The sequence below is a fragment of the Pollachius pollachius genome (assembly GCF_949987615.1).
Source record: "Pollachius pollachius genome assembly, chromosome: 17".
NCBI lineage: Eukaryota > Metazoa > Chordata > Actinopteri > Gadiformes > Gadidae > Pollachius > Pollachius pollachius.
This window is the reverse complement of record NC_136950.1, coordinates 14,811,628-14,824,127: the sequence shown is the minus strand read 5'-3', so window position 1 is coordinate 14,824,127 and position 12,500 is coordinate 14,811,628. Positions and strand designations below refer to the sequence as shown.

Sequence of the window (12,500 nt, the reverse complement as noted above, 5' to 3'; positions counted from 1 at the left end):
GCCGCTGGACACGGAGGTGTGGCCAAGGATGGAGCCGTACTGGTTACTGCCTGCACGGGGGGGGGGGCGAGCAACACAGACTCTGTTATTTTACATTGAATCGGGTCATTGAAGAGAGTTTCAAGTGAAAGGGTTCTTGATGGGGGCCGCGTGTGGCTCTGGAGGTAAAGCCAGGTTGGCTGGTAAGCGGAAGGTTGCCAGTTCGATCCCCGGGTCAACCTAGCTGAGCGTCGAGGTGTCCCTGAGCGAGGCACCTAGCCCTGACTTCTCCCGACGTGCTGGCTGTTGCCCTGCATGGTCGACTACGCCGTCGGTGTGTGAATGTGTGAATGAATGTGTGAATCTTAGGCAGTGAAGTGCTTTGAGTGGCCACTGGTTAAACAAGCGCTATATAAATGCAGTTGATTACCATTTACCATGGTGGGTCTTGAGGAGAGGATGGGCATTGGTTTGTAGGTACGATCATTTGATTTTACGACAGAGCGCGTTTGGATACATCCAATAGAGCTTACACGCTGTGATGTCGCAGGGCAACGACCGCCAACGTTATTTGAGCAAAGGAGCATTGGAATGTTATGTCATTATGTTGGGTAAGAAATTGCCTTGGTCACAGGATTTTTACAGTGCTGCTACTCTCTTGAGTCTCCTCAATAGGGCAGCAAAGTATTGGCCAACAGAAAATCCCATGATGCACTCTGAGGTACAAGGCCTACTGAGATAAATAGCACTGTATATAAATGTGGACAGCCTCCATTACATTTTTCCTTACTGAAGCCCCTTATTCAGCTGTAGCAGCTGCATTTTTCTAAGTGCAAATGCATTCTTTAAGGGTTAACAAACACCTGACTTCCTGAAATAAGGGACCATACACAGTTTAAAATCTCAAATTGAACAATTATTGTCAACGGCTTATTTTGTGTCAGTATTCTGAATACGTGTGTGTTGTGTGTGTGTGTCTATGTCTGTGTATATACTTGTTGATGAGTGCGATTGTGTGTGTGTGTTTATACTTGGTGATATCTGTGTGTGTCTGTGTGTGTATGTGTGTTTGTGCGTGCTTGCATGTATGCACGTCTGTGTGTGTGTGTGTGTGTGTGTGTGTGTGTGTGTGTGTGGTGGTGGGTGGTAGGTGTAAATCTGTGCTGTTGTGTGCGTGCATGCAAGTGTGTGTGTATCCATGTGTGCAGGTTCGTCTGTATGTGTGTGTTTGTGTGTGGATCTGTCTCTGTTTGTGTCCGTGTATGTATCTGTGTGTGTGTGTGTGCGCGGGTGTATCTGTGTGTGTGTGGGTGTATCTGTGCATGTCTGTGTGCATGTGTGTATCTGTGTGTGTGTGTGTGTGTGCATGTGTGTATCGGTGTGTGCGTGTGTGTATCTGTGTGTATCTGTGAGTGCGTGTGTGTGTGTGTGCTTGTATCTGTGTGTGTGTGTGTGTGTCTGTGTGTGTGTGTGTGTCTGTGCATGTGTGTGTGTGTCTGTGCGTGTGTGTGTGTGTGTGTCTGTGTGTGTGTGTGTGTGTGTGTGTTTGTCTGTGTGTCTATCTGTCTGTGTGTGTGTGTGTGTGTGTGTGTGCGTGTGTGTGTGTGTGTGTGTCTGTGTGTGTGCGTGTATCTGTGTGTGTGTGGATGTGTGTGTGTGTGTGTGTGTGTGTGTGTGTGTGTGTGTGTGTGTGTGTGTGTGTGTGTGTGTGTGTGCTCGTACCCAGGTTGATCTGCAGCAGCAGCTGGGCCTTCTGCAGCTCCAGGGTGATGTAGTCGCCCTGCTGGCCCTCGCCATGCAGGATCACCCCCTCGCTCTCCGACGTCTTGAACTTCAGCGTGATCACGTCCTTGATGATCTTCACCTTCTTCACCTTCACACACACACACACACGCGCACGCACGCACGCACACGCGCGCACACACACACACACACACGCGCGCACGCACACACACGCACGCACGCACATACACACACACACACACACACACACAATCACACACACGTTTAAATGCTTTTATTTGGATCCAAATTTTACACAGAAGGGGACTAAGGTCCAAACATTTCAGGAAGAAGGATTGATAATGTAACAGGTTCCTCAAGCTTACATGCCTTTACCAGACCTACATGATAAGTGAAGATATTACACCGAACACTTCCATACAGACACACACACACACACACACACACACACACACACACACACGAGTACAGCAGCGTCCGCTCCAAACCGTGGACGAAGCGGCCTCCACTGCAGGCTACAGAGTGTTGTGACGGTTGTTGTGATTGGCTTCACCACTAAACGACTGCTTGCTAATGATCCCATGTCCTGTTTCCTCAGACATCCCAGCGATTAATTTGCAGCCTATTATCTTTTTTGTTTGACTGTGTTGATCCTCGGCTTGAGTTTTATTTGGATTAGGAATTTTGATCCGAACTGATAAATATTAGATTTTTATTCACATTACCCATTATCAAACCTTCCCCCTCAGTGTGATTTGTCCCGATGGGATCTGTGATCACAAAAGCCTTCATGCAAAACATTTTGGGAGCACTTTAGAATAAAATGACAAACAGGCTGGAGTAAAGCAGGAGTAAACTGTGGATTCTTAATGTATTACAAACGATTCATATGATAATTAGATACTATTAGAAACTATTCATAACAATGAGTAAATAATGGTAGTTAGAGAGTTAGAAAAGAAGAAAATTGTTTAGTATGAGCTTATCTAAATGGATATTTTTGCCTTTAATAGAGTTTCAAAGAATTATTGACCTGTAAATCCTCCAAAACACTTAAAAATATTAATATGAGCCATTTTCTCATTATGTTATTTAACGTTTAGAATTGATTATGAATTGTTTACCTAAGAATTTTCATTTAGGAACAATGCTTTATAAATCCTGATTCAATATGAAGTGTTATTTAATTGTAAGTAGTTGTAATTAACGCTGGAATTAAACCTAAAAACTTTTTTAATCATATTTGAGCTATGATATTTGCTGAACCTTACACGGTCTGTTTGCACTTTAAGGTTCTTTTAATAACTTTCGCACTTTTAATTGGTCTGCCGGTAACAACAACTAAATTTAACATCCTTTTAATACACTGATCCTAAACAATATAGCCACATCACGCCGGAAGGAGCTCATCTAACAATACGGCAGGGTTACAATTCACTACAACCTCTAATTAACTGTCTAGGTGAACCAACAGCAAGAACGTGTGACAAAAACAAATGCTTTTTCAAACCACTGCAATTAATCGTTCCGCATTTGACCAATATAACCAGCCATGGTGGAGGAAGTAGTAAAATTAAATTCAATAAAAAACAAAAATAAAGCAGTGATGTCTCCATCCGAAGTAAAATGTCCCTCTTTATGACCAGGCCAGGGAGATACGACCGGGAGAGAGAGAGAGATAGAGTTTTGGGCTTACAGATGACCTGGAAATATAAACCAGTCCAATATGGTGTTTTAGTGCCTGGTGCCTTGGCCGGTCCAATCCCAGGCTGCTCGCTATCCATAAGCAAAGCCCTGTTATTGAACATCTAAAACTCCCCCATCGAACTCTTTTTCAAAGCTTTCCATAGTGTCGTTTAAAGGGTGGCTTTTTTATTGGTGCGTGGCTGATAGGCTTTTGAAACATTATTAGGACATAAAATGTAACCTTTCCTTTTCAATTTTTGGTCTCCATTATTTTCTACTGAATTGCCCTCAATGTGTTTGAGGGAGAGAAAAGGCAATTAAACGCAAAACGGCTAAAATTAACCCACTCCAATTTTCAAACGTACTGGCTCCCATAGTAACACTTATTATTTGCACTTGACATTATTAAAGCAAGTTAAAGTTCAGATAATAGCTTTTTCCTACACATCTTCCAACAACGCAGAGTTAAAACTGACAGGACTCTGAAGAAGTGCTCCTCCACAATGAGACTAATTGCTTCTTTTCTTAAGCTTGCAGGAAGAATTAATTTGAAAATGACAGACAAGGTACCTTAAAGCGGTATGCAATGACTCCCTGTCCGTCAAAGTTGATCACGTCAGCCCCTGAAACACAGACAGAGGGACACACAATAAATGATGAGCATAGACATATATGTAATTATCTGTATCTAAAATGGATGTTTAAAGATTTGGAATAAATTAATGTTATCAAAGGAGTCTCCCAAATGACGGTTTCACACTGTGCCATTTAAAGGCTGGATATAAATGTTCATGTCTAAACATACCGAGCATGGACAGTGAGATGGATAAGATGTATTTCTTTCATTCAGTACTAATACTGGCAGAGAAAAACTGGAAAATAGATGGAGAGAGAGAGAGAGAGAGAAAGGTGGTGTATGGGAAGAGAGATAAAATACAGTGCTTCAGTTACTCCACAATCTAGGGATCACCAACCCCTAGTGTTCAAAGCGGCCAGTGTGTTTGTGAGCGTGTGTGTATATGCGTGTGTTTGCTTAGGTGTGTGTGTGTGTTTGTGCTTAGGTGTGTGTACATATGTTTGTGCTTAGGTGTGTGTGTGGGTAAAATACTGCACAGGAGAGGGTCGGATAAGAGAGCTGAGGACCAATCTGATTATTTTACACTGCAACCACCCCCGACGCACGCACACACACACGCACGCACGCACGCACGCACGCACGCACGCACGCACGCACGCACGCACACACACATCCAGAGACATGTTGGGGAGCAGAGGGTCAGGAAGAAAGAAGAGAAAGCCTTCATGCTGATTGTAGGACTCCGGTACAGTACTTTTCTCCAGGCGGTTGTCATTGCTCAAAGGCATACAGTATTTCTTGTACCGTTCCCAAAATGGTTCGCAACAACACAATCCCCTCCCCTACAAATATTGGGACCATAGATTTGACTAATGGAGAACAAGGGTTTTGGCCGGAGTCTTTGCTGTGTGCTTGTGTGTGTGCACACGCACACACACAAGCGCTCACACATTATTCCTTCCAGAATACTGATAGCTACTCACACATGGCAAGGCCTTTCAAGGTAAGGTTCCCCAGAGGGAAATAAATGCCATCATGTCCCAACTCTCTCCTACGTTCAGTGCTGCTCAAACGATCCCATGCCGGCCGTCACAATAGGTTGAACTTTCCAATATCTTTCAGTTCCCATCACCCTCCTTTGCCCATGCATGTTTGTCTTTTAACTTTAGTTGACTGGATGCTTTGTATGTTTGGACACTAGCGACCTCTCAGGTCAGAGATAGCCAATAGCAGCACCTTCAGAGAGTTTTGCGATGTTTGTGATGAGAGGGCCTTCGGACAAAACAAAAAGCTAAGACAGTTGATGTAGAGCAGACAAACAACCATTGAAAAACACTTTTAACACCATCAAAACCAAACAGAACAACCCAGCAACCACCTCCATTATGCTACCAGCCCAAGAAGCAACATGTAAGACCCTATCAGCCACCATAATGCTAAAGTAGTACTTTATATCACTCTACTGGACAATTTCAATATACCAGGCACCGAAAGCTTTCACAAAGCTGCACACCACAATTTCTTCTGAAAATGTACTTTTTCTATTTGATGTTTATCCTTCACTCTTTGCTTATTTTCTTTGACATTCTAAACTGTGTAGGAAGTTACATTTTTTTCCATTCTTATTTATCCATTAGACATTTTCTATATTTTACTTATTTTAGCTGTGGAACAGATAAAAAAGGTGAAAAAAACACAAAATCTTTAATCCCATTTTTTTGTATCACTGGCCACCCACTCGCCTGTGGTAAGTGGCAGGAGGGAATGAATCACACAGAGAAGGGGAGATGGATGGAGTGAGAGATTGAAGTTTGAAGGATACAATAATTAAGTCTGACAATAGACAGGCGACACAAAGCAACGAGATGGGTGCTGGAATGGCTGCATCAAGAGAGCGTATACTGTCGTGAGTGTGTGTGTATGTGTACGTCTGTGTGCGTGTGTGTGTGTGTGTGACGGTGTGGTTTGTGTGTATGTGAAGGAAGGTAGTCTTGTGTGTGTTTGGTATGGGGAGCATAATGGGGCAGAAAATGGTTGCACCTAGGGAGTAGAGCTGCCATGCACTGAACAGCATGCCATGTGCCAGTGTGTGTGCATACCTTAAAAACCTTTTTAGCTTTTGCATTTCAAAAAAGGAATGGCACAGCCATTTTCTGTTGTGTGCCTCAAAGTCTCATTTGGTAAACAACCCCAAAAAAATTAAAATGCATGTCCATCAGTAGAGATCTGGATCCGTAATTATACCTCCTCTAAACCGCGGCTTAGTAATCACAATAACCACCCGGGTAATTGCATTATGCAACAAATTTGTTGCAGTCACAGGTTGAATGAAGAGAGCTCAAACAGGTATGTGTGTGTGCCCGTGTTTGTGCCTGTGTGTGTCTGTGTGCGTGTGTGTGTGTGTCATCAGCCACAAATGAAAAAAATAAACGATACAAAACAAACACAAACGCCTGCCTCTTTCTGTTCTGTTTGTTATTTTGCGTAAAAAGTCTTTTTCCCAGCCAGTGTTCGTATTGTTGCTGTTTACTTTGTTAAAGATTGTGGAACAGTGCCATTGAGAGGCTGTGTCCACAAAAGGCAGGTATCAAATGCCTGATCCTTAATTTGAGTGTAAGGTTCACACTAAATCGTACACTCTCAAATGTGAGTTTGTAACCAATTTTTCATTGACACTGTTGTTCCTCAAGATATGTCTTAACTAAGCTTAACCTAATCTACTAGCTAGCGGTCAAAATAATGCCTCTTCACAGCGGTTCTAGTGCTAAAATGCATTTTGGGATGAGAGTCATAGGACAGGGAGGAAATGTGTTATCCCCATGGTTACAACCAGCACCAACTTTATGATACTACGCTAGTAACACCATTATGAATTAGCTTTATAATGGACGATGTTGGATATGAAATGCGCCACACACCCAGCTTGGTGTTATACTATAATAAATGTAACACCACACTATAGTATAAGTGTTAAAGAAAAATATTACTCTCTCAGACATGGCCATCAACATCAACCGCTTTCTCTAAATAACGTTCCTAATTTAGTAACAGTGACAAAAAAGTAATATCCTTCTATGTTGAAGATCCAATAAGAAACTTTACAAAGTAAAAAAATAATTTAAAACTATTTACGGTTCACTGGCTCTTTAAGAAAGTTTTCGTTAAATCTCCCTCACCGTTGATTCAACACATCAGCATTCATTTAACTTTTGTCTGGTGTTGTTACATGACTTGCTGCTGGAGTTGCCACCATATCTAATCCCTGTGTGGTTTGGTTATCAGCATGAGTACAGGATGTCTAGTCTTAAAAGAAACGAGAGCTAGAGCCACAACTTAGTTGATGATATAGTCTGACGCTGCTTATCAGCGCCGCAAGCCAAGAGTCAGGCAGCAACCACACTTAGGGGTATTGAAGTCAAATGTTGTGACTCTGATGTTGTGGCTACTCCTAGGAATCCAGTTGCTGTGTCCAATTTACTGAAGGGAGGCTGTGGTGAAGCTGTAAGGCAGGGAGGGAGGAGGTGACAGCTGCTTCGACAGCTGCAGTCTCAGGAAGTAAAAGTTGTGGGAGTCACCAGAGTCGGCTGATAGCCCAAGACAGAGAATGTTGTTTGTGTGTTTGTGTGTCGGTGAGCATGTGTGTCTGACGGAGACCCAAAGGAGGCGTCCGCAGAGACATCAATATTCAGTTTTTTCTCTTCTGACTGCAGAATAGCGTAAAGTAGAGCACTTGTGTTTTTGCTCATGTCCGTATTTCTTATTCATCCGTGGAATGTGTATGTTTGTGTAGCAGCAGTGCTTGACTACAAGTTAGTCTCACTTCTTGACAGCAGGCGTCTATGGTGCTCAGCGTGCTAAGGATGTTATCACCACATCTTCATCTAGGTCACTCTGACGAAAGGCTGCATTTTTAGGGAATTTTGGGGAATATCTTCGAACCCTGACCTTATCTGTACAAAGTTAGAGTGGTAGTTATGTCATACGAAATGGCAACGTTTTGCTTAAATTTCTATAATATATTTTCTTAAATTTCTGTTAATAGAAAAATTGGATAAGTCATCACCAGATAACTTCTTAGGTAAGGTGACAACTTTTGAATTATCAGCTGTCTATATTTTATCAGAGGCCCTTTATGATTCATAACCTGACAGGTATTTGCATGTGCACAGCGTAATTATACATATATTTATCTTGGTAGACACCGGTTGGCTGCTAGTTTGTTAGCTCGACTTCGCAAGCTGTGAAGGTATCTCCAGGGATAAATTGATTAAATAGCTACCTCTTTTGAATGGCCAACTCTATATTATATCAGAGGGCCTTTATGATGCAGATAAGGATCTTTATTTGTATGTGCACAGCGTAATTATATATATATTTTATCTTGGTAGACGACCGATTTTTTAGTCATTGCCTGCTCCTTAGTCAGCTCGATTTCGCCAGCTGTGAAGGTATAACTGCAACAGAAGTTAAGTTATGAATCTTTGACAACTTTTATTAAGTTAGTTATAGATTGTGGATTACAGGATCAATAAGGTTGATTAAATAAGGTTGCTACAGCTAGTAGAAATAAGGTTACTTTTGTTTAATTATACCCTTGTAAAGACTGAATACAAATTATTATATAACATATAACAAATATAAGCCATAATGACCTTTCAAATGTCATTACACAGACAGTAGTGTCATTTTGTTTTTCATAATGTAAGCTTCTATGCATCCCTTCCTCAACTTGGCAGCAATTTGGCCACGTGTGGGGAAACTTATAGACCTACAGGCTTTTCAAGGTCTTGTCTGATTATTTTCACTCTCCTGCAGGTGGTGGATGCTGCTGATGGTGGATGCTGCTGATGGTGGATGCTGCTGATGGTGGATGCTGCAGGTGGTGGATGCTGCTGATGGTGGATGCTAATGGCGGTGGCTGGTGGCTTGAGCTGGCTGGTGCCGGCAAACACTGCTGCTGCAGGTCGCTGCTGCTAGAGGCGATGGCTGCTTGAGCTGGCTGGTGGTGGCGAAGGATGGTGGTGTCGACTTCTGCAGCTAGTGGCGGCGGCTTGTGCTGCCGACGGCTGTTGGTGGTGGCGACTGCTGGTGGTGGTGGTGGCGGCGGTGACGGCTACTGGCTGCGATTGTTGTCCTTCCTTTCGACCTGATGCACTTTGCTATCCTTAACCTCAGCCTGATGTATGTGGGGTATTTTGTTTGTTTATTTATAACTTAAAATATTCCTCCCTGTTCCTCCACTTGTTCTTGTTTTTCAAGTTGGATACACACACACATTCTTGTTGTCTCATTCATTGTTTAATAAAAAAAATACTATGTCATTCATCCAAGCGTAATGATTTGTTATTCTTTAATATATTTGATACTTTGTGTATGGCTTAGTCTTAAAAGTATCATGGTTGTGTGGTCAGCTCCTGCCTCATCAGAAGAAGTTGCCTGGAAACTAAATGCTAAATGGATTGTTGCTACTCTGCTTTCTCAATCGCTCTCTGGCGACGGGTGTCGTCGGAGAGTGAATGGGAATTACAAGCAAATCAAGGGAATCCAAAAGTCCAGTTGCGCAAAAATGAACAACTTGAATCGTCTTTGATTTCAGAACAGATGCAGTCAGGTAGAAGTTAAGGTTAAGCCACTAAAGTCGGTAGCCTAGTGCTACCCATGCTAACAAGAACGGGAAGCTTTCCCTCAAACTTAAATCGTATCTAAGTAGCTTTCAGTTGTCACCCTACCACTCCAAATGTAAAACTGACATTTACAAATATGCAACAATATTCAGGAAAGTACTTGGGTATGTGTTTTTTTAATTTAGATTTACCATTCAATATTACAATCGCTGCTGTCAGTCCCATATAAGAACATGGCAGCGCGGCGTGTTTGGAACTAAACAGGCTTACATGAACCACGTGACCAGCCCACCGGAGAGATCACAAAGTGTCGCAACTCTTCTCTCTCTGTGGCTCTGGGCCGGTTGTGCCGGTTGCAAATACTCTGGACGCATAAAGAGTTGGGGAGATGCCACAAAAAAATTAATCTGGATGAAGAAAATTCACTTCAGCAGTAAATCATACTTTTAAATAAACCTCAACAAAGTAAACATGTGATAGTCCAGACAGAGTGTCAGTCAAAAACACAGAAATTATAAAACATTTGTGAGGCTGTAAATGAAGACAGCACTGGGGACACAGTAACTCTAACTTAAAGAAAATTGTTGCAAAACCTGCATTGCATTCCACGGTGAAAGCATCTGAGAGCAGTAGCTTATGTAAGCCATGCAGAAGGCGAAGAACCGCTATGTCCTCCGAGGGTTTTTATGGACTTAATTGGGATCAATGGACCAATAGTATTTCTTAAGCCCAAAAATGTATAAAAAATAAATGATTAAAGATCTGATTTTTTCCAAATTCGTTTCTTTCTTTAGCATTCCTCAGTTATGGAATCATTGAGCAGTGCAACAACAGGAAGGCGCTGTTTATCATTGTCAACTTCCTGACAATCTGCCTACACTGGGTGTGAAAAAGACAGCTTGAGAGATGTCATAAAGTGATATGGGCTAATTATCATACATTTTTCATAACATAGAAGACGTCTACTTGTTGATTGGAGCGATGACATAATGTTTATATTTATCTCTCCTCCTACTACCCTTTCTTCTCATACATTCCTTTATCTGCCTCTACCTCTCTTTCTGTCTGTCTGTCTGTCTCTGTGTGTCTGTGTGTGTCTCTCTCGTTCTTCTATTATTCTCTCGCCCTCTCTCTCTCTCTCTCTCTCTCTCTCTCTCTCTCTCTCTCTCTCTCTCTCTCTCTCTCTCTCTCTCTCTCTCTCTCTCTCTCTCTCTCTCTCGTTCACCCCTTTGGCACAACAAATCAAGAACTGTTTTAAAGGAGGTGTTTGGGGCATGGTCGTGAGTGTGTGTGTGTGTGTGTGTGTGTTGGGGGGGGGGTTGGAGAGAAATACGAGGGGCCGTGTGCTGAGTGAACGGGGGGAGATAGGAGCGCTGACAGCATAATCATGACAAACTACTGTGCGCCCTCAAAACATTTTTGACAGACAATTTGGAGACGAAGTGGGAAGACTGCAAGTATTCGTGTGTGTGTGTTTGAGAAAGAGGAAGACACAATGGACACAATCGTATACACTCATGCCAAACCGTCACACACACACACACACAGACACACTTTTTCCTCAATGAAAAATGTAGCGTGTTTGTGTTGCCTGATTGTTTTGTATTGGTTTGTGGACATCTGCATTGAGGTGTCCATGTGACTTTGAAAAAAGTGCTTGTTCTTCACTTCACGTCCACACATTGTGTGTTGTGCATGATGTGTTTTGCGCCACACATATAGAGGCTTCTCCTAGAATGATCTCTGTCTTGAAGAGTTGCACAATTCAAGCCTGCGCCATTGCTGCTCCTAGCTCCAAAGGAGCCCTGTTGATGGCACTATTTTCATCAGCACTGGTATTTTACAGGAAAGCACCATCTTCAGGTGTGTGTTATGGACTGTGACTTAATGTCACTTGAAGGTGCCTTGTAATCAGTGGAGCAGACAGATTCTAGGTTTTTGAGTATGAGATTGGAGATGTTGAGGAGGAGAGCGAGGGAGACCCATCTATCTCTCAAGGTTTGGATTGTACTCACACACAGTGTGTGTGTGTGTGTGTGTGTGTGTGTGTGTGTGTGTGTGTGTGTGTGTGTAGGGGTGTGTGTGTGTGTGTGTGTGCATTGGCGTGTATCTGTATGTGTAAGTGTTCTCGTTAAGGATATGAATTATCCACCTGTATTCTTGAATGAATGAAAATATAAGCCATGCAGTCCTTGAATATGACTTTCCCTCAGTAACAATTTATAGATGTATTCATCAAAACCAAAACGATGGAAAGAACACACAAACCTGACCTATGGGTGTGTGTTGCACTGAAAAGATTCAATAGATGCTGGAACACTGTATTTCTCTCCAAGCTCCATACATTTGTGAGTGTTCTCTCTTGAAAATTTCTATAGTAGGTCTTCTATACAAATGTCTAAGATGTATTGGACAATGTAGATGTATCATGTCTTTTCTATTAATATATGGTCTGTGTATATAGTATAATGATTGTACATTTGGATTATTTTAGACACAGTCAAGTAAGTGTTTACTTGGTGTCTGATATGTGTGTGTGTGTGTGTGTGTGTGTGTGTGTGTGTGACTGTGTGACTGTGTGTGTGTGTATGCCTGTGTATGTGTGTGAGTGTGTGGATGTGCGGCTGCACCACACATCCAGTTATAGGTCTTTTTCTCAACAGTTTGTTGTTTTTTTGCTTCACACACTGAAATTCAATATACTACAGACTTGAACATGAGAGGTGCGTGAAAGTGTTTGTTTGTGTGTGTGTGTGTGTGTCTGTGTATGTGTGTGTGTGTGTGTGTGTCTGTGTGTGAGAGTGTGTGTATGTGTGTGTGTGTGTGTGTGTGTGTGACAAACATGAGTGCACGAACACCACGGGACATGCTCAGAGAAAGGCACATAAAAA

The 12,500-nt window shown here is 42.4% G+C and overlaps 1 protein-coding gene across 1 annotated transcript in view; it reads right to left on the bottom strand.

Moving 5' to 3' along the window:
* Positions 1-12,500, bottom strand: part of cntnap2a (contactin associated protein 2a) — a gene marked incomplete at its 5' end in the record, with an annotated part of 191,362 nt that overhangs the window by 141,634 nt on the left and 37,228 nt on the right. The window contains 3 exons of the mRNA XM_079754630.1: positions 1-50; positions 1,702-1,852; positions 3,979-4,031. The exon at positions 1-50 is cut by the window's left edge and continues 135 nt beyond it. Of these exons, the coding sequence (XP_079610756.1) occupies positions 1-50; positions 1,702-1,852; positions 3,979-4,031 (254 nt within the window). The remainder of the gene's footprint in view (positions 51-1,701; positions 1,853-3,978; positions 4,032-12,500) is intronic.